Source organism: Astatotilapia calliptera, chromosome 20 (assembly GCF_900246225.1).
Source record: "Astatotilapia calliptera chromosome 20, fAstCal1.2, whole genome shotgun sequence".
Taxonomy (NCBI): Eukaryota; Metazoa; Chordata; class Actinopteri; order Cichliformes; family Cichlidae; genus Astatotilapia; species Astatotilapia calliptera.
The window spans coordinates 4,919,944-4,947,880 of record NC_039321.1 but is presented as its reverse complement, the minus strand read 5'-3'; the positions used below and the strand labels follow the sequence as shown (position 1 = coordinate 4,947,880).

General features: G+C 40.2%; 1 protein-coding gene across 1 annotated transcript; it reads left to right on the top strand.

Annotated features, from left to right (window-relative positions):
* Window positions 1-19,920: 19,920 nt before the first annotated feature.
* Window positions 19,921-27,634, top strand: LOC113013963 (torsin-1A-like). The gene is made up of 5 exons (XM_026155224.1): window positions 19,921-20,159; window positions 23,548-23,813; window positions 23,913-24,085; window positions 26,089-26,216; window positions 26,292-27,634. Exons 1-5 carry the CDS (start codon window positions 19,931-19,933, stop codon window positions 26,534-26,536), a joined length of 1,041 nt encoding a protein of 346 aa, XP_026011009.1. The 5' UTR covers window positions 19,921-19,930; the 3' UTR covers window positions 26,537-27,634.
* The last annotated feature ends 303 nt before the right edge of the window (window positions 27,635-27,937 follow it).

Sequence of the window (27,937 nt, the reverse complement as noted above, 5' to 3'; positions counted from 1 at the left end):
ACAGTTGTTTTCAGACCCTCATGTTGCTACTCTTCAGGGAAAATAAAAAGAGGAGGGAAGCTTACAATTGACTCCCTTAAATACTCTTTCTCATTATTGGATTCACCTGTGTATGTAGGTCAGGGGTCACTGAGCTTACCAAGCCAATTTCCGTTCCAATAATTAGTTTCAAAGCTTTTGGAATCAATAAAATGACAACAGTGCCCAAATTTATGCACCTGCCTGATTTTGTTTAAACAATTATTGCACACTTTCTGTACATCCAATAAACTTCATTTCACTTCTCAAATATCACTGTGTGTGTCTCCTATATGATATATTTAACTGACATTTTTTATTGTAACAACCAACGATTTATAAAGGAAAATAATGACTATTAACAAGGTTACCCAAACTTTTGCATCCCACTGTATAAGCACACAGGGAGAAACACGGGACACGGTGAGCAGAGAAACGTAGGTAACACAGATGGACCAACAGCCTGTTTGTTGCCCTGGGCGAACATTTTCGCGTATATGTGTGTGATAGAATTTAGAAAACACATCGGTGCAAATTATAAGTCTATATCATAATGTCTTCAGTTTTTGTGTTTGTTGTAGGCCTGTCAATGTTAATGCGTTAACGCTGTCATCATGATTATCGCGAATAAAATTTGTAATGCAATCAACCCATCTGGAGCGCAGAATGGACAAACTTTGGACAAACAGCCTGAAATGCTTTGACAGAAGAATCGATACTTCAGTATCGATCCGCACACCACTACCAGTCGCCCATCTCAAAAACCACTACTGACTGGAGAACACACACTAATATACACAAAGGGAAATGAGGAAACCGCACACAGGAGGGAGACACAGCTGAACCTAATAAGCAAGACGAGACAGGCAAAACTGAACACACTGACATAAGACAAAGACCTTCACAATAAAACAGGAAACTCAAAAAACACATGCAAAGACACAGACTAAGAGACACGGGCTTTACACAAAGACCTGACTGAACTGGAACAGAGGGAGCATGGGAACCAAAACCTAGGAACGAGAAATCATAACAAAAGACATAACCAGAATAACCTAAAGCATAAGATAATAATAATTAAAACAAAACATTGGGTCAAATGACCCAGGACCATGACATTTAGTGAGGTTAGGTTAAATGGTCATTCTAGATTAGGTGTGAGTCCGTAGGTGTGAATGTGAGTACAAATGGTTGTCTGTCTCTAAGTGTTAGCCCACAGGTGACCTGTCCAGGATGTAGCCTGCCTCTTACGCTACAGGCTCCAGCTTATTAATCTACTCCTCTCAAACAGCTTCCTTACTTTGTATTTTCTTCTCGTATCTCTCTACTCCCATTTTCTCTCATCTCTCATCTCACCGCACACCTTACCACTATTTTAGTTTTAAAAGACATTCTGAAAATGACTGTAGGACTGCCACATTACATCACTTACCCTCAGCCTCCATATCTGAAAAAACAAGAGAAATTTCATTAGCTTAAGTATTATTTTTTCAAAATTGCAAAAATGTTTGTCAGATTCACGCTTGGCCTTATTTAACTTCAAATAATCCCAACCAATATATATGTAACTACAGTCAGGCCCATATATATTTCCACTCTGACACAAGTTGTTAAACAATTTATTAATTATTGATTAATGTTCTACAGACATTTTAAATTAATAAAGCTGAACAGAAAGCGAGCCGTTTATTGAAGCTGCAATGTTAACATAAAAGGCAAAACATGAAACCGAGACCAGGCTAACTGACTAAACTTGAAAAACAAAAGCAAAAGTAAAACACAGGGAAAATCGAATGAGCGAACTGGACCATAACACAAAGGACACAGAGGAAATAGAGACAATCTGACAAAGGAAAGAGGAAAAAAGACACAATATAAGTGCACAAGGGTAATTAGGGAGAGTGGAAACACACAGGGAACAAAACTGGAGCAAGTTGGACTGACAACAAGAGGAAGCAAACTATACACACTGAACACAGGACACGACACTGTCAAAGTAAAACAGGAAACAATAAGACGCAGACTATTTCACACAACGATGGGAGGAGACATGCTGGGGAGACACAGAGTAATATAATGAGGGGAATATGTAAACCGAAAGAGTTTACATAGTTTTTAGACAGAGGGAGACACGGGCATAACTTAAGAGACATACAGGCTCATACAGGAAACAGGGAAAGACACATCAACAAGAAAACAGAGCATAAGACTAACTACACTTACACTTGGTATGGAGTTTAGTCTTGGTTAGGTTCTAACTGTAAACACTAGAACTAAAACATTTTCCCCAAACAGCAAAAAGAAATCAAAAATACAAAAGACACTCAAAATGCGCACACTGACAATTAATGTATACACTTTAGAAGGAAAAAAATCGCATATGTAAAAAATCCCATGATTACTTACTTCAATTACTTGAAGTTGCTTGGGTTATAAGAAATGCTCTTATGGTGTGTCCACTGTGGGGAAGAGGACTAAATACTAGATCAAAAGTCCACCCTCTGTCTGTGTGTGTGTCCTAGCAGCCAAAAATAGCTACAAGATGTGAAAAAGGTAAAAGGACAACTGACAGGAAAAGGGGGTGTCATTAATTTGAGCTAGGGGTAGTTAGAAGGCTTTCATTTAAATTTTGAGTGAGAAGCCTATCAAACAGAAAACAAGAAAAGGAAATTAGAAATGTTTTTTGAGACATCTGTACAGTAGGTGAGAATTAACAACATTGTGCAGCTGAAGGTGTTTTTTTTACTTCACGTTAGGCAGTCGTCTTTTTATTTAAATCGTTTGAATTGGTTTAGTAGATGGAAGGTGCAGTTTGTTTGTGCTTCATAGCACTAAAATAAATAGTGAAATTTTAATGGTTATAATTCTGGTAAGTCGAGCTGTCTAGCCAGACTTACTCTGGATGTTATTACCTTGGTTGTGAAGAATCTTAGAATCCCTTTTGACCAGGTTATGTACTTTAATCTCCATATTTAACAAATATCTAGGACTGCTTTCTTGCATTTCTGCAACATCTTTTAAATTAGAAACATCTTGTCACAGAGTAAAGCTATGCGACAAGATGTATTAGTATACTCTATCACACGATATGATTTGTATAAACATGATTAAGGTACCATAAAGCACTGGATATTCTTGAAGTAAACAGAAAGAAAAAGTGAAAGACAAGACAAAAGCCGTAAAGAACAGTTAGGTAGTTTTAGAGGCAATCCACCAAAACACACACAAACTTATACACCGACAGCAGCAGTGAAAAGTTGACTGGTTTAAATAGAAAGTAAAATGTGGTAAATACACAGTGTATTTCCTGTTGATAGATTCTGTTTAGAAAGTTTTTTATCCTTAACCCAACTGACAGTTTCATTTTCAGTCTACACTCTGTTAAAGGTCACCACCCTTCAACTCTGAATTGGATAGGCAATAGAATGGATTAGGTACCGTATATAAACTGGCTCTAACTCCTTAACAGTTAATCCACTGTTAATGCATTTTTTGTTGAAGCCCTTGAATTAAAGCTGAAACTCTGCACTTTAATCTCATCTCAGCTGTTTGCTTAAAATGTGCTGTAATGGTATACCTATCCAAAATTACCAAATTAGTAATTATCATTGCCCAAAAAACACGTGGCCTTAACTGACTGTTTTTTTTTTATTCTGTTATGCTGAACCGTGCTAAATACATTTTAAAATACTTGTATAAAAGTTTTTGACAATTTCAATATTCTGTCATGACTTACAGACTTAAATGAAACAATGGTAACATTTTATGGAGTATAAAGCTGTCAAACTGACAGAACTGATTTGCTTTGCTTTCTTTAAGGCACTTTTTATTATAATGTAAAGACTACACAATGTAATACAGAGAAAACGCCAACAATCAAATGACCCCCATGAGCAAGCTCTTTGCTAATGTGGGATTGGAAAAACTCCATCCCACAGGGATTGTAACATGATTCTGTGCTATTCCTGACCAGGACAACCGTTTCAGTGCTCTACAGTCTTTGATTTACAGGATGGCTCAGGATGATGTCATCAACTAGCTCATAGAGAGTTTCTGTTTGTGTTTTGCTCTCTGCTGCTGTCCACTTCCCGCTTCTCTCCTCTCCCTTCCAGGTCTCCACGTGCCACTGAAATAGGAAAGGCATGATTAGATGGTCATTGCCAGCTGCGTTGGCCAGCCTCCCCTGGCACTGCCCCCTAAACCCAATGCACTACCCCTCCCTGCAGCCGAGTCACAGACCACACTCCACTACATCCCTTTAGCAATAAGAAAACAGGAACCCTCCAGCCTGGTTTCAGTATATACACACCAATGTTCATCTACCCATATCTATATCAATACATGCATGTAGGTACTGCATGTACGTAATATACACATCTACAGAGTACATGTGAAGACTTTTGGAGACAGAAGCTGGTTTAGAAAAACAGTCTGCTGCACCTTTTCCAGAAGTTGGGTAGCAGTCCATTGTTTGGCTAAGAGGTGCCCTTCAGAGTGCCTCCTGGTTATGTAAATGATGGACTGGAGCTGGAGGTCAATACTACTTCACAAGGTTTAAGACTGACTGTGTATCATACAGTAGTCTTTGTTTTTTCTCTCATCCTTTTGGTTTTGACACCAAATAAACAAGTAAGTAAGTTTTTATATACCGCCTTTTGAGTCACAAAGTACTTCACAAAAAAACACCCTGGTCAGTCTGACGCAGTGCTAACAGAGAGATGGACCCATATATTTGGTCACTGTTAAGCCCCTAGGGGTTTTCTGAGCTTCCTGCTTGAAAATGAAATGCCCAAAAGCAGTGGAGCATTTCTCTGCAATTAAAAACTCAGTTTCATTTGTGCCACTACGCGTTTTTGTGGTCTTCTTTTGCGGCTCGTTCACTGAATTTTAGTTGGAGCATGGTGAAACTTGGTGTTTGGAATTGGTGATAGCTCTAGAAGCGAACTAGCCTTTCTTTAGCCGTTTACATGTGGTGGTTGTACAAAAGGTTTGTATGAGAATTTAGCTGAGATTCTAAGGTTTCTGTGGATAGCCTACTACACATGCTGATGTTAGAGCCTTGACGCCATGGAGGGTTACATAACACTTGAGCTGCAGGTGAGGTCAGAGAATCAGGCTATGTAAGTAAAACTGATTTATATAGCACTTTTAAAAACAGGATTCTATTAAAAAGTGCTTTACGGGGAATATAAAAACCAGCTTTTAAAAGAAGCCACAGAGTTAATGGTATGTAGAGGGGGAGGTAAACTGTTCCACAGCTTTGGTGCTAGAGTTTGTACAGCACGGTCGCCCTTGTGCATCCAGCACAAGTGCAAAGTCACAGAGCGAGATATCAAGGCATCTAACCCTCTAAGACCCTAACCCTAACCACATGGTAAGTTATATAGCAGTTTCACTGGCCTTGATGTGTGAAATGGTAAAATAAGAATAATAAAGACTTATTAGAGAAATGAAGAATAATAGAATGATGAATAATAAACACGTGCGGTATTTAATTTAGAATGGTCAGTCTTCTACCTACTAATAGCTGAATTTTTAAATTTTTATCTTTCAACTTATTTCAATACTAGTTTGTCAGCTAAGTAAAGCATAAAGATGGTCAGGGCTTGTACACAACACTGTATGAGCCCTTTACTATATTTTATTAATTGTATTAGTCTCTTCTCATTTTCTTTCTTACGTGCACTATATTACTGTCAAACTCACACACACACACACACACACACACACACACACACACACACACACACACACACACACACACACACACACACACACACACACACACACACACACAGTAACTGGGTGGGAGGGCTCTTCTATTTTTGGTCTGGTATTTGTTCCCCTCCGCCTCGGTGCATCCAGCACAAGACCATTTCCTATAATCTGAGCAACTTCTCTAAGGAAGTAATCATGGGATGATGTAACTATTGAGTTAAAAAAAAACCCTATGTGTGTGAGTGTGTTATAATATAAATGGTGTGGCATGTTTTAGTGGAAGTTATAGTTTGTCTGATTTCTGATATTTTGTTACTTTTAAAGCTGACTTGCAGAGGACTGTGAATCAGCTTTTTGTGACTTTTAAAACTAATTTTAAATACTTGTTGAACATTCATACAGAAATCATTTTCTCTGGATTCAATAATTAATATTATATAATCTATAATTTACTAAATTACTAGTCTAATAATTTAATCATGGGTTAACATTTCATTTCAGAGTAAAGAGAGACTAAAAATCATGTGAAGATGCCTGGTATGCAAACAAACATATTTTCTTGTTTACTGTACAGAAATACAAGAAATATATTTTAACCAACGCTATCACCTTTTCGTAAACCTTAAAAGTTTCTGATATGATATGTATGTTTTTTCATTTGCTTCCATCTCGAATGGAGTAAACATGACTAGAAAAAAAGTAAAAAAGTAATTTTGAGTTCAACAAGTTTGATCTGATTTTTAAAAAGGACTAAAAATCTTGTCTAAATAACATTTTTTCTTTCCTTCAAATCCAGATGCTAAGGGTAAGTCAATGTTTATTATTATTATTATTGTTATTATTATTATTATTATTATTATTATTATTATTATTATTATTATTATTATTAATAACAATAATGATAATAATAATAATAATAACAATACATAGCCACTGATTTTTGCAATGTCGGTGATTCTTTAAATCAAATCAAATTAAATCAAATCAAAATGTATTTCTATAGCACATTTTAAAAACAACAGTGTTGACCAAAATGTTTCACAATCAGCAAAAAAGAGAATAAAAAATTAAATACAAAACATCAACAAACAAAACAGAACAACAAACAACACAGATGACAAACATAAAAAGCAAGCCGAATGATAGTGAAACTACTTTGATTTAAAAGCCAAAGTAAAAAAGTGAATTTTAAGAAGTGATTAAAAAGACTGAATAGACTCAGAAGTATGAATATCAACAGGAAGTTTACTCCAGAGTCTAGGTGCTGCAGTTGCAAAGGCACGATCACCTCTGGACTTCAGCCGAGACCTTGGTTGAACTAAGAGCATCTGACTAGAAGATCTTTGTTCTTTTTTGGGGGTTGTAGGAGTTCAGATAGATAGCTAGGTGCCAAGTTGTTTAAAATTTTAAAAGTAAGCAAGAGAATTTTAAAATCAATGTGATATTTGACATGGAGCCAGTGCAAGTTAGCTAAAACTGGATTGATGTGATCATACATTCTAGTACCAGTTAAAAGGCGTGCAGCAGCATTTTTAAATAACTGCAAACGATGGAGAGAAGAGTGCTGGAGGCAGAGGTAGAGAGTTGCAGTAGTCCAGTCTAGTGGTGATAAATGTATGCATAAGTTTATCAAAGTCTTTCAAAACTTAAAAATCTTAAAAACTGTTAAGAAAAAAAGCTTCCGCTTTTTTCAAATACTATGACAAGTGCATAATAGAAGACCATTAGAAGAAAAACAATTATTTTAATTGCTTTCTGTTTAACATACTAAAAACTTGTGATTCCAAATGAAACTAAAGTCATCTAATATCTATGAGATAGGTTGGGTTTTTTGCATCTTTTGATTTATATCAGTTTGCACAGACAAAAACTTTTGTTTTTGGAGGTACAGTTTTCACAGTGATGTAGTGCTTAAGAACTGATGACAAATATCAGACAGGAACATTGTAAAATCTAGTCACAGAGTTTACTGAACTCTGCAAGCATCAGGAAGGACGAACTTAAAACAAGCTGTATCACTGCACACAATGATAATGAAACAGGATCATCTGAGTTGATTTAATTTACAACACCCTGATTACTTCCATGTTGAAGTGAGAAATCGCTTAAATTTAACCTGTCTGAACAATCAGGCTAACAGATTTTTAAAAAAGCATCACGTTATGCCACAGTCTAAAAACCTCAAGATCAGAAATAAAGTTGATGGCATTGTTGACAGATTACTTTGTCAGATGACTTCCTCAGATGATTTTGACAGATAACTATGCAACTGACAGATGTCAACAAATTTGGTGTGACAAGGGTTGCAAATCCATTTCTATGACTTTGGGACGACCAACCAAGTGCACACTGACAATAGTCATGCAGGAGATCACAAAAGAACTTAGAACAACATTTCAAGAACTGCAGGCCTTACTTGCCTCAGTTAAGATCAGAGTTTGTAATTCAACCATAAGAAAGAGACTGGGTGAAAATGGAATCACGGGAGAGTTTCAAGGTAAAAATTGCTGCTGTTTTTTTTTGTTTGTTTGTTTTTTTCGTCCTGAAGTCTCGTTATGTCTGCTGTAAAAACAACACAGAACATCATACAAACAGTCAAACCTTGTGGTGGTAGTGTGTCTCTGGTCCGGGGCTGCTTTGCTGCTTCAGGACCTGAACGTACTTGATGGAGCTATGAATTCTCCCCCTTACCAAAAATCCCAAAGGAGAATGTCTTGGTTTGGGAGTGTCTTAGTGTCAATCTAGTCCAATCTATCCTTTCTATCCTTGAAGCTTATAGTGGCTTGCATTTGCAGTGAACCCTCTGTAATATTAACGATAATAATAATAATAATAATAATACATTTTTTTTAAAAGTGCCTTTCAAAACACTCAAGGACACTGTACAGCAAAATAAAAAAGTGATAAAAACATGAAATATACACAATAATTAGAGTAGCAAATAGAAAGTCTAAGATCATGGATAATTTATATGGAGTAGGCAGTTTTAAAAAGGTGGGTTTTCAGGTTGGACTTCGAAAGAGGGAATGAAGTGATGTTTCTGAGGTAAGTGGGTAGGGAATTCCAAAGTCAAGAGGCAGAGCGACTAAAAGCCCTGCCACACCATAGAAACAAGAGGAGAGGAAGGAACAGAAAGAGAAAGGGAAGAGGATGATCTGAGGCACTGGGATGGGATGGCGATCTGAACCAAGTCAGAAAGGTATGGTGGGGAGAGAGAATGAATAGCCTTAAATGTATATAATGTGAGATTTGACCAGGAGCCAGTGAAGCTGCTTCAGAATAGGGGTGATGTGGTGGGTAGAGGGAGTCCTAGTGACAATACGGGTGGCTGAGTTCTGGACACGTTGAAGCTTATTAAAGGATTATTGTGTAAGGCCAAATAAGAGTAAATTACAGTAGATCTGAGAGGTAACAAGGCTATGAACGAAAATGACAGTGGCATCTGTATTTACTGTCATGCAGTCTTCTCTTTAGGGTAGACTTGGATATCGATGTGCCCACCTCTTGGAGAGTGTTGTTCACTTGGTTTCTCTTCACCATGGAAATGATGGGTTTTGTCTGTTTTTGCAGCAGACTAGGCTAGTCCACTTCATTACCCTAATATGCTTCTTTTTTAGCCATTCTTTTTGCTGCATCGGTGTTATGATTTGGACCCATTTGTGACCCATCCTCAGTGTTCTGGCTTCAAGGTTCAAGATTCAAGGTTCTTTATTCGTCACATGCATAGTTATACAGGTATAACACACAGTGAAATGTAACCTGACATGCTCCTCGACTTGTGCAAAAAGGGGTGGGGTGGGGCGGGATAGAAGCTCCTCTTGAGTCTCTCTGTCCTTGCCCGGATGATGCGGAACCTTCTACCGGATTGCAGAAGTTGGAACAGTTTGTTGCCAGGATGGGACGGGTCCTTCAGTATCTGCGCTGATCTAGTCTGGCATCTCCTGGTGTAGATGTCCTGAAGCCGGGGGAGAGCAAACCTGCAGCAGCGTTCTCCTGTACGGATCACTCTCTGAAGAGCTTTTTGGTCCTTAACACAGCTGTTCCCAAACCATAATTCTGTGTGAGGATGCTCTCCACAGCGCCTGTATAGAAAATCCTGAGGATCTCTGGAGAGACCCTGAACTTCCTCAGTTGTCGTAGGTGGTACAGGCGGTGCCTGGCCATTTTGGTCTGGACCTGAATGTGGGCAGACCATGTCAGGTCTGAGGACATGTGGATACCGAGATACTTGAAGGACTGCACCCTCTCCACTGGAGCTCCATTGATGATAATGGGCTTGTAGTCACTGTACTGACTCCTTCTGAAGTCCACCACCAGCTCCTTGGTCTTGCCAACGTTCAGCTGGAGATGGTTGTCCTGGCAACATGATGCCAGATTCTTCACTTTATCCATGTAGGCTGTCTCATCGTTGTTGGAGATGGCGCCCAACACCACTGTGTCGTCAGCAAACTTCACAATGGTGTTGGAGCCGTGGGTGGCCACACAGTCTGAAGTGTAGAGTAGAGCAGGGGCGAGAGGACACATCCCTGAGGTGCTCCTGTGTTGATGGTGATGCTGTTGGAGAAGCACCTGCCCACCCTCACCACCTGAGTTCTGCCAGTGAGGAAGTCCAACACCCATGCACACAAACGGCTGCTGAGTCCCAGATCCATCAGCTTTGTGAACAGTCTGCTGGGCACTATTGTGTTAAACGCTGAACTGTAATCAACAAACAGCATTCTCACATAGTTACCCTGTTTCTTGTCCATGTGGCTAAGGGTGGTGTGCAGGACGTGGGCGATGGTGTCCTCTGTGGATCTGTTGGGTCGGTAGGCGCACTGGAGCGGCTCTATGGTGTGTGGGATGGAGGAGGAGATGATGTTTTTCAGCAGCCTCTCGAACACCTTCATTGCTACTGAGGTCAGTGCAACTGGCCGGTAATCGTTCTGGGATGAGGATTTGCTGTTCTTGGGCACAGGGATGATGGTGGATCTTTTGAAGCATGTGGGGACCAGAGAATTTGCCAGGGACTCGTTGAAGATGGAAGTGAACACACCTGCTAGCTGGTCAGCACAGCAGCGCAGCAGATGGCCGGTGATGCCGTCTGGCCCCGCCACTTTCCTTGTGTTCACTCTCCTCAGTGCCGCTCGGACATCGTGATCCGCGATGCTGATCGCCGGTCTCTCGCTGATGACGTCACTGTCCTCGGTAGTCAGGCGATAGTTAGCATTAGCTGCCTGGCTAACCTCGAAACGGGCGTAGAACTGGTTCAGCTTGTTGGTGAATGCAGAGTCGGCGTTGATCAGTGCAGTGTCCCTTGCTTTGTAGTCCATAATGGTGCGTAGCTCCCGGTACCGGCACTTGGCATCTCTCACCGCCGTATGAGGCTGCTTTGTAGGAGCTCATATCGCCAGTGGCGAGACCCGCGTTGTAGGTGGCGGTCCTGGCATTCACTGCAGTGCGGATCGATCTGTCCACCCACGGTTTTTGGTTCGGGAATGTGGTGACTCTCGCAGTGAGGATAATCGCCTCCGCTAGCATATTGCCGAAGCATACTACTACTTCCGTAAACTCGTTGATGTCGACTGTGCATGCTCTGAACATGTTGTTGAGTGTGTCCTGTAGTGTAGCTTCTGATTGGGCAAACCAACGTTTCACGTCCCTCGTGGTTACTTCTTCCCTCCGTATGTTTTGTTTATACTGGGAAATGAGGAAGATGGTGTTGTGGTCAGACTTCCCAAAAGCCGGGTGTGAGACAGCTTTGTAGCACTGCTTGTATGGCGTATAGCAGTGGTCCAAAATTCGATTCCCCCCTCGTCAGACACGAGACATGCTGGTAGAAATTTGGCATGACTTGTCCAAGGTTCGCTTTATTAAAGTCTCCTGCTACAATGAGGGCTGTGCCCGGGTCCTGGTTTTGAAGCGAACTCAGCACATCATGTAGTTCGGACAAAGCCATACCTGTGTCCGCTTGGGGTGGGATGTAGACCACCGTGGCGATGACCGAGGTGAACTCACGGGGCAGATAGAAAGGGCGGCACTTAATGCTCAGGAATTCCAGATGTGGCGAGCAGCCGCTGGAAAGAGTAGAAATGCTCCCGGCATCACACCACTTTCTGTTTACCATGAAACACACTCCTCCACCTTTGGTTTTGTTTGACTCTACTGTTCTGTCCACGCGGAGCACAAAGAATGAATCCGACGGAGTTACGGCCTGGTCCGGCACGGTGGGGGTCAGCCATGTCTCCATGAAGCACAGAATGTTGCAGTCCCTCATGTCACGTTGGAAGGTGACTCTTGCTCTTTGGTCATCGAGCTTGTTCTCCAGTGATTGTACGTTGGCCAGTAGAATGCTGGGCAGCCAGCGGTGAGCGATGCGCCTGCTGTCTCAGTCTGTCCCGAATGCCAGCGCGCTTCTTTGTTCTACGCCTTGGATGAGCGGCCCGTCCGTTGTTGTTCTCCGTGCCAAGTAGTATCGCTGGTGGCCAGGATGGGTCGGGTTTAAAAGTGTCCAAGATTAAATGTGCAACCTTGTCACCAATGTTTACAAGTGATCTGCTGTCGTAGACTATAAAACTAGAGGATTTTGGAATGTAAACCAGAGCAAAAAATAAGTGAAAAACTAAAAACGTGCATAGTCGGAAGGCATCTGGACATGGCCGCGCCATCTTAACTGCAACACTGAAGCTTGGCTTAACATTGAAGATGTATTCCCGCCATTTATACAACTTTTATGTTACTATGATGTTTGGAAAATCATTACAGCATTCATCACCTGTATCATACATTTTTTAATTCTCAACTAGAATAGAATAGAATAGAATAGAATAGCCTTTATTGTCATTGTACAGAGTACAACGAAATTGGAGTGCCACTCCCTTGGTGCAAGTTTCAATAATAAATATAAATGTAAAATATAAAAAGTACAAAAAAAACAATCGTAAGTACTCAAACAATAGTATGTACAATATATACAGGATAGCAGCATTAATATAATGACAGTACGAATAGCAGCATTAATATAATGACAGTGACGGTATGGAATAGGTTCAATTGTTTTTGTGCTTATTTACTACGGTGATAGCTCTGGGAAAGAAGCTATCCCTGAATCTGTTTGTCCTGGTTTTATGTGACCTGTACCGTCGGCCTGACGGTAATAGTTCAAACAGTTGGTTGCTGGGGTGAGAGTAGTCCTTGATGATATTGCCAGCTCTGCTGAGGTACCGAGAGTTTGCAGTGACCTCCAGGCTGGGCAGAGAGCAGCCAGTGATCTTCTGGGCTGTGTTGATGATCCTCTGCAGTACTTTCCTGTCCACAGCTGAGCACCCTGCATACCATGTTGTTATGCCGTACGTTAGGATGCTCTCTATGGTGGCTCTGTAAAATGTCACCAGCAGCCTCTCCTCCAGGTTGTTCCTCCTGAGCACTCTAGTTTTCGTGGTGTTCAGTTGGAGGTTGTTAACTGAACACCACTCAGTCAGTCTGTTGACCTCATCTCTGTAGTCCGACTCATCCCCCTTTGAGATGAGTCCAACCACTGTGGTGTCATCCGCGAACCTTATGATGGTGTTTGAGAGATGGGTAGGGGAGCAGTCGGATGTGTAGAGCGTAAACAGGAGGGGACTCAAAACACATCCTTGTGGAGACCCGGTGCTGAGTGTGATGGTGCTGGACCGGTGGGGGTCGAGTCTGACAGACTGTGGTCTATTTGTCAGGAAGTCCTTGATCCAGAGGCAGATGGGGGTGGAGAGTCCCAGGTGAGACAGTTTCTGGACCAGGATCTCCGGGATGATATGATTGAATGCTGAGCTGAAGTCCAGAAAGAGCATTCTCACATAGCTTCCTCGGTGCTCCAGGTGACTCAGCGCAGTGTGGAGCGCTATGGTGATAGCGTCCTCGGTGGATCGGTTTGTCCTGTAGGCAAATTGGTGGGGGTCCAGAGTGGGAGGCAGATCGGCCCTGATGTGCTGACAGACCAGTCTCTCAAAGCACTTCATCACTACAGGCGTAAGTGCAACAGGCCTGTAGTCATTTGGGCTGGCCACAGCTGTCTTCTTGGCGATGGGGATGATGGTGGAGGTTTTGAGGCAGGGCGGGACGGTGTTTGATGACAAGGAAAGGTTGAAGATTTTAGTGAAGACTCCGGTCATTTCGTCAGCACATGCTCTGAGAACCTTTCCATGTATTCCATCAGGACCTGCCGCCTTCCTGGGATTCACTGACCTTAGAACACACCTCACTTGATGCTCCCTGAGTGTTAGTGTGCCAGTGCTGGGGGCGGGTGGAAGTGGTGTGGCAGCTGAGGGCCTGGTCGTCTCAAAGCGGGCGAAGAAACAGTTTAGATCCTCAGCCAGTGAGGCATCAGTCCTAGATGTTTCCTGGTTATTGCTTCTGTAGTTGGTAATGTGATTGATCCCCTGCCACATTTTTCTGGGGTCGTTGTCAGCAAAGTGATCTTCAATCCTCCTCCTATAGGCGGCCTTAGCTTTCCTGATGCCTCTACTCAGGTCTGCCCTGGCCGCCCTATACGCAGCCCTGTCCCCTGACTTGAAGGCAGTGTTGCGGCTTTTTAGGAGGGATTGCACTTCGCTATTCATCCAGGGTTTTTGATTTGGAAACACCCTGACCCTTTGTTGACGGTGACATTGTCAACACAGTTCCTGATGTACGAGAGTACAGTGTCCGTGTACTCCTGGAGGTTGTGGCTGGAGAACAAATCCCATACAGTTGTTGAGAAGCAGTCCTGCAGTTGAGAAAGGGCTCCTTCAGGCCAGGTTTTTATTGTCTTTGTCTGGGGCTTTGTTTTTCTCAGCAGGGGGGTGTAGGTACTGTACAGAATTCTGAATGGAAACAAACACACAGGATTTAGCTCATGGTTTTAGCTCAACTGCAAGGAGGAGAGGTGGAGCTGAGTAACTCAGAGAGCACCGCCAGATAAGACTGACTGGCATAGGTGTTACACAATCCAAAACTGAGTATAAACACTGAACCAGGAGCACCTACTCTTGCTCAACAAAGAGTGTAGTGTGTGCGTTTCTGCTGAGTGCACCCACGAGTAGCCTTAGTTGGTCTGAACTTTTTAACTTTTGTTTTCTGTTGAGCAGAGACTCAAAATGAAACTTATGTGAGTCAGAATGAAACTGATACCCCCTCAGTAGAGGATAAACAACTTTCTAAACATAGAATAATGGTCGGAAATGTTATTGCATTCTTTGATGATCACCAGAGGCATTGTTAGGATAGGGAAACAATGGGGGCGTTCCCCAGCCCTGAAATCTTTTGCATTTTCAGTAAATAAAAAGTTACTTTTCAAAGTTATTTACTAGCCAATCAATATTAAACACTGTGCACCAACCAAAATTCGAACTCAGGATTCAGGTCCTTAAGGAAAATTATCATGACTGTAATAAGTCACAAAAAAAAAGAAGAAGTTTTTTACTCACAGTAGTTGTTAACAGGACTGCTACACCAACTATACACTTATTCCTGTTGCTGGTAGTCAAGTTACCTTACAAAGATGACAGCCAATTACAACCACAAGGTGGTAGGAATTTACAGGCTTGATGCAAAAAGACAATGTTAGCATCTCTGTGGTACAGAACACTACTGTTTGAAATGTGTGGATAGAGATCACTTTGGTATACAGGGTGGGCCATTTATATGGATACACTGTAATAAAATGGGAATGGTTGGTGATATTAAAGTCCTGTTTGTGGCACATTAGTATATGTGAGGGGGCAAACTCCTCAAGATGGGTGATGACCATGGCGGCCATTTAGAAGTCGGCCATCTTGGATACAACTGTTGTTTTTTCAATAGGAAGAGGGCCATGTGACACATCAAACTTATTGGTAATGTCACAAGAACAACAATGGTGTGCTTGGTTTCAATGTAACTTTATTCTTTCATGAGTTATTTACAAGTTTCTGACCACTTATAAAATGTGTTCAATGTGCTGCCCATTGTGTTGGATTGTCAATGCAACCCTCTTCTCCCACTCTTCACTCACTGATAGCAACACCGCAGGAGAAATGCCAGCACAGGCATCCAGTATCCGTAGTTTCAGATGCTGCACATCTCGTATCTTCACACCATAGACAATTGCCTTCAGATGACCCCAAAGATAAAAGTCTCAGGGGGTCAAATCGGGAGACCTTGGGGGCCATTGAACTGGCCCACGACAACCAATCCACTTTCCAGGAAACTGTTAATCTAGGAATGCTTGGACCTGGCACCCATAATGTGGTGGTGCACCATCTTGCTGGAAAAACTCAGGGAACGTGCCAGCTTCAGTGCATAAAGAGGGAAACGCATCATCATGTAGCAATTTCAAATATCCAGTGGCCTTGAGGTTTCCATTGATGAAGAATGGACCCACTATCGTTGTACCCCATATACCACACCAAACCATCACTTTTGTTTGTTAACTTCACCATTCACATAAAAGTTTGCCTCATCACTGAACAAAATCTTCTGCATCTGCCGAAGGGATGTTCGACTAATGCCACTCTCCAGTGACATGCGGCGAGTGCTACACTGTGGGCTCTTGCTGAATGAAGCTAGGACAGCCACTGATGTTTCTTCATTAATGACAGTTTTCTTGCGTCCACATTTTGGCAACACTGAACCAGTTTCACGAAACTTAGCAAGCAGTTTGCTAACTGTAGCATGGGAGATGGGTGGTCTCGTAGGGTGTCTTGCATTGAAATCTGCTGCAATGACCCGGTTACTGCGTTCACCAGATATCAACACGATTTCAATCCGCTCCTCACGTGTTAACCTCTTCAACATGTCAATGGCTGTGAACAAAGAGAAACTTTTAAATAACTCATGAAAGAATAAAGTTACGTTGAAACCAAGCACACCATTGTTTTTCTTGTGACATTACCAATAAGTTTGATGTGTCACATGGCCCTCTTCCTATTCAAAAAACAACAGTTGTATCCAAGATGGCTGACTTCTAAATGGCCACCATGGTTACTACCCATCTTGAGGAGTTTGCCCCCTCACATATACTAATGTGCCACAAACAGGACTTTAATATCACCAACCATTCCCATTTTATTACAGTGTATGCATATAAATGGCCCACCCTGTACTTTAATGGACTTCACTCAGCACTTCTGCATGCCCTCAGGGAACACCCATGATGTTGACTAAGTCTACTTTTGCAGTTTGTTCACGTCTCTGAGAATGTGTTTGTCAAGAGTGGCTGTATGACTGTAGCAAGCAGGTTGTACTTGTACATTTAATGTCAGCATCTAAGGAGGTAAAGTTCACTTGTGATGACTGCTCACTCTCTCCCTTTGTCTGTTATCCTGGTTTGAGGTTGTTAGAGGTGGGTCCAAAGAGGAGTCATTCCTTAACTAACTTCTCAGATTGCTGTACAAGGGGTCTATGTGTGCCAACACTGAATTTTCCCCAGTAATCAGGAATATGTTTGGTTTATGGTTTAGATCCATGAACCAAAAATCCATCGTAATCCATACACTTTCTGCACTGTTGAAAGCTGTGCTATTTTCCTTCACAATTAAATATATTTCGGTTATTTCAAATATTTCACTGTTGTCTGTGTGGAGGTCTGTCTCTGTGTCTGAGCTTTGATATCAGGAAGCCTTCACCTGTCTCATTTATACTGAATAAAGAGCCTGAGGAGTTTTCTGTTTTTTCAGGTAACAAATGGGTACCTCAAGATTAACGCTGTCATATGTGAATGAGTGTTGGTTTCCTTTTAAACTGTCACTGTTTTTTTTTTTTTTGTTTTTTTTTTAAATCTGTGTATTTGCTCCTGATTTTACTTTTTTGCATTGGTCTGAAATGGCCCAGCTTTGTTTAGTTAATGTGAGTAGATAAACAATAAACACTGTCTTTATTTGATTTTTTATGCATATGTTTACCGTACACAGGTCATCACAGCAAATGTGTTACAGAAATGGGCATTTGCACAGATATGAATCAAAAAACTGTACTGCTAATAAATCATATTGAAAGCAACTTTTGCAAGACATGTTTTAATACAGGTTATAAGGATTTCTTATACATTTGAAAACAAAACAAATCACAAAGAAAACCCCAAAACATTTCACCTCCCATTGGTTTTTCAGTCGGGCTCTAATTTGAAGAAATAGATTTTTTGTTTTTCAAATGGACAAACAACAGGAATTGGTGTCTAGAAATAAAGAATAAAAAAATCTAAAATCTCATGAACTGCCATAAACCAGCGCAAAGGTTTTACTACTTGCAAAGGCACACAGGCTCATTATTAACAAAGGCAGAGGCATGGCAAATCAATTTACATAATTTTATTAAACAAAATAACTGAAAATATGGACCTGTGGCAAAGAAAACAGCAAATTAAGTGGTAGCACTGTCAACCCCCCCCAAAAAAGAGAAATTAATTTTAAAAAAACCACTTTATCACCAGACATTGGTTTAAAAAATAAATAAATAAAAAATTCACCGCCACCAACAAATAGGAAAACACAGACAGTAGTAAACGTGATGGGAGAAAGACAATAAAGCAAAGAGGGTAAAACAAAAGGAACTAATCAACTCTATGAAATTCAACTAATTCCAGTTTAACTAAAGACTCAAAATATTAAGGAAATACAAGATGAAAATGTAAACGATAATAAGATAACAACCGAATTGTAAATATTTAATAATATTTAATAACAAAATCAATAAATTAAGGGACAAATAAAACACCCAAGCTGATATGTCAAAATCACAAACAATGCCCAAGTCTTAATAAAATGACACATAGTCACGCATATGAATAAAGAACTTAACAAAGCATAATTTTATATTTACCAAGAACATTGCAGTGATAAAACTGGTTTGCTATCTAGGACTTTTAAAGCTTGATTATGAAGGGAGTGGTTTTAAAGTTATAGCACCAGCAGGAAATGCAGTTGTTAATATGACAGAACATTAGCTTTTTCTTACACGACCTAGTTGTTTCCCTTATGAGACAAATTTGTTGAACGGTAGAGTGGGAATGAACATCTGAAGGACCACGCTTTAGTGTTCCAGAGGTGTAGCAGTCACAACCAGCTTATTCACATCATCAAGAGCCTGTAAATATGTTAGAAATAAGTTTTAATAACCTTTTTAATAATAATTGTAATGTATGTTCATAATAGAGTTGATTAACTTCTTATTAGAAAGTTGCATGTATTTAACTTCATGGTATGAAGGGGCGTGTTGAAGGTAGACTGGCTCACACTGACACCAATACAGATCACTATCAGCGAGAGCTGCCTTAGAAATGAGTGGGGGGTTATGATAGAATGGTGTTCCTGCACTGGTGATGGTGGGGCAAGGCACAGAAACTTTAAGGTGTCGGGTTAAAGCTGACACCAACACCAACAATTGGCATGCGGAAAGAGCACAAGGAGGACAAATCAGAATCAAGTTTAAACCACAGACTCTCTCCATCAATGGCCAATCACATGTATTGTCTGTCTTTAATAACAAATTGTACTTTGTGTGCACAGCTGTGCATCTCGAATTGTTTGATAATAAAATAGTGTGAACCACTAGATTGTCTTCCAACCTTCTTTCAGTAAAAAAGAACATTAATATTAATATTTTTACATCACTATGACTTATTACAGGACAACAAATGGTTGATCATTTATTGGTGTGTAATGTTTTTAAAACTGTAAACCAATAAATGTTATTTTTAAGAGTTTGCTAGAGTAACATTCAGGAAATTATTCGGGTACAGGGGAAACTGGCTGGCAGTCTTATTATGAAACTCAAGTGTGTAAAACTAAATCAGTTACCATTGCAAATGATACCCTTCTGCTAGAACAGCAGTGGACATCTAAATGTTCATTGCCACGCTGTTACAAACAAAAAAATGTTGAGCTAATGGTATTTCGGTGTTTGTCTTTCAAGGTACATTTTAACACTGCCTTCATGTGATTGGCTGATTAGATATTTGCAATAATAAGCAGTTTAACTGTGTACTTAGTAAAGTGTAGAATAAAGTGTAAAGTATAAAATGATGAATGAATGTTCACACACGTTACAAAGACAATGGCCAACTATGGCCACAAGATGGCGCTACATTACAGGGTTAATGAAAAGAGGGACTATTCGATACTATAAGTGAGACAACACTGTTTGAGAGGACAGACTGCTTTCCTTTTGTATGTTTGAACTGATGTCTATTTTTAGATTTCACGATGAAACGCCCTGAAGTTACATGATGTTAACTCTTAGTCAGTTTGTTCTTTGGGCTAGTTTAAGGTGCAATACTTGCAAAATGAAACCAAGGAAGCAACATGTCCTGCTGCTGTGGATTCTACTTTCCTCCACTGTGATCAAGGAAACTGAGCCCTTCAGCAGTTTCAAATTCCCTAATATCAAAGAGACATGGAATTCTATTTGGGGCGAGAGCTGTAATTCATACTGGATTTCCTTCAACAAGACAGGTAACACACCCAGCAAACAGCTTGTGAAATCTAAACAGTAAAGGTCTAATTATTAATTTTTAACTTTACTTGGGAAGGTAACCAATTTCCATGATTTAAATTGAGTTTAGAAAAAAGACCGATGACAAGAATATAGTTTATAAATGACACAGATACAGCACCTTTACAGGTTGGATCTTGGTAGTGGGCTGAAGTCCACCCCCTAAATCAACTGGGGTGCATCTGCCTTGAAAACAAAAGTCCATATAACAAAATAATACAACACAAATATTTATTGTATTTCCAAATTATAAGTCCTTGTGGTTACTGAAAACTACTGTATATTAAATAATCTACATGAAAAAAATACAAAACAATATAAAAGATTAATACAGAAGCAAACATGGTCACACAGTTTGGGTGATCCACTGTGTATTATTATCATTATTATTATTCATACATTTGCCATGTAGAAAAGGGAGAACTGTGTAACCTTGAGTCTTTGTGATTCTACACAGTCTAGATATCAAAGTGTCTTTTGTCTCTTAAAACAAAACCCAAGAAGCAGCCGTGCTGGTTTAACCTGCTTTCAGGGTGGGGCGCAAAAGTCCTAGCTTACTTGACTGCTTCTGAAATGCTTGTGATCTCTGCTTTACTAGAACTAGTATTCTAGTATGATTAAAAAAATAGCTCCATAGATATACAGTACAGATATTGATATTATTTCAATTGATAATTATTATGTTATGTTTTTTAAATATAAATCTACTGGGCAAAGAGCTCAATGTAAAGCATCCAGAGTCTTCTACAAAGTCATGCTGTTGTAATTCACTGGCTGGGCCCACGTCTTCATTTTAGGATTTACAGCGTTTTAGTAGGTAAAGGTGAATGCTTGGACATGAATTGAGCTGCGGTGTGGGGAAGGCCTCGAAGGGGACTGGCGACGGCTCCCGGGCCTGGCAGATCCCCATGTATTAAATAGAAGTGAAGAAGTTAAAGAACTGAGAACAAGGAGGGAGGGTGGATGGGGCACGTAAACGAGAATGAACAGTTTGTGGAACTGGGGGGAACCTATATAGATGCAACCAGAAGGAGTGTGTTTGGAGGCGTGGTCCCGCTCCTGAAATTCAGATACATAATCTCCAATAGATGTAGTGTATGATTTAACACAGTCTTCCTGAAGTATGCAAAGCTTTCCCTGCAGAAAAAGAAATGATAGCATATGTCACTCTAAAAATCTTTCCAGCTGTTCAAGCTGCCAGTTCCATAGGTAATAATGCACGAACATCCTATCAGCAAATGCAGGCTTTGAACTGAGTGCTGGTAAAAACAACCCCAAAAAACAAAAACAAAAAAACCCCAACAGATTTGATCAAATCTGACCACAGAACAGTTTTGCACTTTGCTTCAGTTTATTTTAAATTAGCTTTGCCCCAGATAAGATTGCTTCTGGATCATCCTTGATGTTTCTATGTTAGTTTAAATAAATCAACACCCCCGAGTCATACTATCAGAATCCTTGAAGCGCAGGCTGAGGAAGGTGTGTGGCAGCAGTCTTCCACTCTCAATTAACCAAAGACCCAGACAGAGTTTTGATTCATTTGAAGTCTGATGCTTAGCCTTGTCCACTCTAACTGGAAAACTCAAAAACCTGTTTTATTTGTTATTATCTATCGTCCACCTGGGCCTTACACAAAGTTTTTGTCTGATTTCTCAGGGCTTTTATTTAATCTGATTTAGTGGTCAGACTTTAATATATGTTTAGATGCTAACAATGACAGCCTCAGCATAGCATTTAATCTGTTATTAGACTGAATTAAATTAATTCTAAATGTAAAAGAGCCCCCCAGCACTTTAATCACACTCTAGATCTTGCTCTGACATATGGCATAGAAACGTAACATTTAACATTATTTCCTGAAATACCTCTTTTTTCTGATCATTTCCTAAAAACATTTACATTTTGGTTACACAGCACTGGGTAGTAGATTTCATCACAGTAGATATCTTTCTGAAAACACTGTAACTAAGTTGAAAAATATAATTCACCCACTGTTATCATCTTCAATGCCCTGTACCAACACAGTGGAGAGCAGCTACATGAACGCAAATCCAACAGAGGTCGATTATACTGTTAATGGTTTTACATCTTCACTGTGGATGACTGGATACTGTAGCTTCTCAGAAACAGAGAGCCTTAAATCAGAAGTATTTGATTTCCTGGTATAACTCTCAAAAACTCACCTTAACCTCCTAAGTCCCAAACTCTTCCACAGCATGCATTTTTAATTTCTCTTTGATATTTGGACTGATTGGGACCCGATGAATGTAAAAACAAAGAATTACCAGATTATTTTTAACCTAATTTTTGTTTCTAAGAAAATGAGAGCCACATATGAGGATATTCGTTTAAAATTTCAATTGAACAGTAGCATTATAAAGTCCTCGTCAGTGGATATCAGGCCCTTGCAGAGCAAAATTGAGTATTTTGGTCTAAATAACCCAAAATGTGATGTCCACATATGTGGACGCCAGGTCCTAGGAGGTTAAAGCCTGAGAAGGAATGGCGTGCACTAATTTAGAAGATCATCTTTTAGTCTGGAAAAGTAGTTTACTGCTTTATAAAAAAGCCCTCTATAAAGCTAGATCATTTTACTATTCATCACTGATTGAAGAAAATAAGAACAACCCTACATTTCTCTTCAGCACTGTAGTCAGGCTGACAAAAAGTCAGTTCTGTTGCTCTGTTTCTTTAACTTTAACTGTAATGACTTCATGACATGAACCACGACTGGCTGAAAAGACAGCAGTTGTTGAGCGTTAAAAATCTTTATGGAGATACTTGATCAGGCTAGGCACTAAAAAGCAGTATTTATTAGTAGCAGGCTTCTGTTTTGAGTCCATATTGAGATCCTGGCATTTTTGAGATGGCAGTTTTGTATATGATACTTAACAAAAGTTAGCACTGTAGACAACTCCACTAAACTACACATGTACACAAGTTTTGTGATGGTTTCTCAGAGCAACAGTCATTGCTGTAGGAGTGAAGATCTACACATTTTTGTCGGCCTGCAGCCTGCCCACCCCTTTGGAAAGTAGACAGGGCTCTTGTGCAGTCTATGCAATTTCTCCATTCACTGAACAAAAAATTAATTTTGTCTCAATTTTTGCGTGGGTAGATCTGCTAAGTCCACCCTTGCTCAAATAGCTTTTCTTTTAAACCTCCTCTCACGTCAGTCACATTTTCAGTCACTAATCCTGCTGACTTTCTGCTATGTATTCTCAAGGTCTGAAGGCTGACTTGACATGTTAGGTTACCACAGGAAGTAGAATTTTACTGGATTAGTGTAATTTCAGTCACTTTTTAGCAACGGATCCTGGTGACTTTCTGTATTCTTCCACTCTATAGGTCTGAAGGCTGACCTGGGAAACAAACTCTTTGGACAACATATTGCTTCAAATACCATTTTTAAATCTGTGAGTGGATTTATGAAAGATAATAACCCGAAGAAGCCTCTGGTGCTCTCTCTGCACGGACCAACTGGCACAGGGAAGAACTTTGTTAGCCAGCTGATTGCAGACAATGTTTACAAGAAGGGATATCACAGCAAGTTTGTTCACGTGTTCTCAGCTACACATCACTTCCCCCATCGAAGTGAAATTGTTACCTATAAAGTATGGAGTATCATGTGTTTCAAGTGAAACTCAGTTTATTTGTTCTGGTTGGTTTGTCTGTTCTGTCTGTATTAATTCTATTTGCTGCTCTCTCCTCAGTCTCAGTTACAGGAGTCCATCAAAAACAGCGTTACAAACTGTGAACGCTCAATGTTCATATTTGATGAGATGGACAAAATTCCTCCTGGTGTGATTGACAGCATAAAGCCATATTTGGACTATGGAAAAGTGGAAGGAGTTTTTTTTCAAAGATCGATCATCATCTTTCTCAGGTAAAAATCTGGAAGCCTTTCCAGAGGTAAGTTTAATGCTTCCACTTTGTTAGGGACTGGTAAAATAACTTAATTTGTTACAATATATGTCAGGTCGGGTATCAGATGCCACCTCTCTAGGGACATCTCAGGCCATCCAAGGTATGGAGGCCTATCTCCCCCCACCACTCCCCCTGCCAGTGGCAGACGCTCTCAGACATCGGTGCATTGGTGGTTCTTTGTGTTCGGGGATGGGCGTCCAGGTACGCACCAGCTCACTCCTGGTGGCTGCTTGTCGGGGCCTGGAGCCTGGGGCTCGCTCGGGCCCCTTCGGAGGTGGGGTGCCCCCGGGCTCTTGGCCTGGGGCTCAGTCACTCTGGCACAGCTGGCTGCCGGCGGAGCTCACGGGCACGTCACTGCAACTCCCCCTGGCTTCTGCTCCGCGGCTGCTGAGTGACCCCTCATCTGGGGCTCTCCTCAGCTCTTTCTGGGATAGTGGCAGCTGCCCCTCCGTTGGTCTTCCTTGGTCTCTTGTGCTCTGAGGGCCTCTGGATGTCTGGAGCCTGGATCTCCCCCATACCTGCTTCATGCCCAGGAGGATGGGGCTATGGCCCCCCTCACACCCTCTACCAGATCATTGCATGAAGGAACCTTTTAAATACAAGCGCGCTCATGCTCACAGGTGTACACACGGGTGCTCACACACACAAATTACACCCTTTTTGGCTCAAAGCACACTGTGCGCTGTCGGTCCTGCATGCTGCACAACAACATTCAATATTTAGTATTTACTGTTATATTTGCATAGATCATCGCAATGATGTTGTTTATTATATTGCTCTTTTTTTGCTTGTTTTCTCTTTTTTCTTTCTCAACAGGTGATTGATTTATGTATTTTTTGTCAGTTTGTTTTGTTGGTTTTTGTTTTTTGCCCTTTATCACCGTTCCTCTTCCCCGCTATTTTTCTTTCCCTCTTTCTTTCTCCCTTTTCTTTTCCCCAGTCAAGTCTGTCCTGTGTTCAGCAAGTGAAAATAAAATAAAATAATCAATTAAATCAAAGGTGAATCAAATAGACCAATATGGCAAGGCTGGGATGGTCCATTTGGTGAGAAAGAAAAAAAAAAAAAGTCAAAGTGACACATAGAGGGTTTAAGATGGGAGACTATTTCGGGCAGAGTGCTCACTGAAAAAGGCTCAAAGTGATCAAACACAACTGAGGAAATCAGGGGAACAAAGGGATCATAACCTGGAGGAGAGATATGAGACCTGATAGTATCAACCTTATCGACAGAAAAACATAAAAATGTTTTCACAGGTGGCTGGAGACCCTGGTAGGTGTGAGGTGGGTTGAGGGTTGATAACAGAATTAATGGTGTTGAATAAGACACGGGGCCTGTAGCTGTGGTTAGAGATTATATCTGATAAATACTTTTTGAATAGCATCCTGATAAAGAAATAGGGCTTCCCTTAACAAATCAAAGGAAATCTGGAGTTTATCTTTTTCCATTTTCTTTCCGCTTTTCTACACGTCCTTCTGACAGCCCGAGTGACATAGTTTAACCAAGGATCATTTTAGACCTATTAAACTTGTTTTATTTAAAAGGAGCAACAATATCAAGAACATTTGAACAAGTGGTATTGAACAAAGTGAGCAAATGATCAGCATGCGGTTTAAGGGAACAATTGTCCAAGGAAGGGACACCAATATTCTGATAAACAGCCGAGAAATGTCCAGCAGTAGCAGGAGTGATGATGCAGAATTCATGCGCAGGTAAAAGAGGTTTAACTGGAGGACATGGCACCGAAATCTGGATGATAACAGGCATGTGATTAGAAAAGTGATAACTAACAAACTAACTAAGATGCTATCTTAGCATCTACTATCTATAAAATATATTATAGTTATATATAGTTATATTTGTTAGCACCTATTATAAAATACAAAATATTTGAAAACGGACCAGTTGCTCATTCACATTATGACACTTCTTATGTTTTTACTATTTCTTTTTTCTTTCTCACAGCAATACAGGAGCAGATCAAATTACAAAAACAGCTGTAGATTTCTGGAAAAATGGAAAAGATCGAGAAGAGATGATGCTCAAAGATTTTGAAAGTTTCATTTCTCCTATAGTTTTCAACAGTGATCAAAGTGAGTGTATCCTTATGTCTTTATCATTCACCACTTACGATGATCATCTTTCTTACTGAAAATCTCTCTTTGTAGGCGGTTTTTCAAAGTCAACTTTTATTGACAGTTGTCTGGTTGATGTTTTCATCCCATTCCTGCCTCTGGAGTACAAACATGTTGTACAGTGTGCGATGGCTGCGATGAGAGACAAAGGTCTTCAGCCAGATGAAAATGTGGCAGACCAGGTGGCCAGAAGTTTAGTCTATTACCCCAAACTGGAGCAAGTATTTTCCGTGAGTGGCTGCAAGACAGTAGCAAATAGGGTGCACTTATACAGATGAAGACTGATTCTACTCTGATTTCTAGTGTATGTATGATTTTATTAACTCTTTTTTTTGATTTTATTAACTCTAAACTAGACAACTCAAAAGTCAGCAAAGCATGTTACAGAAAACAAGATTTTCAAATAAAAATATGATGCAATTTTCTGTCTCATATTACATGTATAAAGTTTTCCAAAATGTGTTGCAGGAATTTTTTATGCATACAAGAATGTTTTGATTCCACTTGACAGGATTTTTGGCGTACACGCAAAAGAAAATCATCATGATTATAATATGAAACATAGTACATCTTATATTTTTTAAATTGGGCTTTAATTTACTCAAGCACAAAAACACATATTTGCTTATATAAAAAGAGAAAAAAATAACATCTAAAATCATTGATTAGAAAGAAGTGAATAGAGTGAAGGCGCTTCAGCCTTTTATAACTGCAGTGCACACAATCAGCCACTCATTGCCTCTTGGATTACCATGGGATCCCCAGGCAGCCAATCATCTGCGTGGGCTGTCACACTTCAATCTGCCTACGAGAGGGAGGCACAGGACTCCAATTAACCAATTGTCAACGAGTCCTTGCACTCTTGGATTTGCTTGAAGCAAAGGGAGGTCTCACTCCCTCCGAGGCCCAGGGCTGTGACATCATGTTGTTGTAATGATTTTTACTTTAAGTTTACTTAAGCTTCCCTTGTATACTTTGTTTCTTGTTTCTCTGCCATGTTTACTTTCTGTTTTAAGTTGACAGTCTTTGTCTTTTGTGCCTTGTTTTTATTTTATTTTCTCAAATCTCATTATCTGATCTTGTTCAGCTGTGTGTAATTCTCAATGTCATGGTCCTGGGTGTGACCCAGTGTTTTGTGTTTAATTAATATTTCTTCATTATTTGTTATTCGTGGTTTTAGTTGTTTTGAGGTTATATTGTGTTGCTCTAGCTTATAGTTTCAGTCAGTGTGCCTTCCCTGTGTCCATGTTATATCTACTCTGTGCTTTTTTCCCGTCCCATGGTTCAATCCTCTGCCTCAGTGTAGAGTCCGCTTCTCTGTTTTATACTTCCTCTTTTATTTTGACAGTCTGTTTTTAGTCATTGGATTCTGCTTTGCTTTTTTTTGTCTTATTGAGTCTGATTACTCCCAGCTGTTTTCTCCTCCTGTGTCTCATTCCCTTGTTATCCCACTGTTTATATAAGCCCTGGGTTTTCCCTTATTCTTTGTTGTGTTGTACCCTCATTATGCCAAGTTGACAGATGCTGGTTTGTTTTCTTGTTGAAGTTTCTTGTTTCCTGTTTCTAGTTTAGTTTTGCATTTGATGTTAGTTTTTTCCAGCAATAAAAGCTACCGTTTTGATTTTAATCAAACTTTGGCCTGAATTTCAACCCTGTGCTGTTCTCCTTATCTGTAGTTT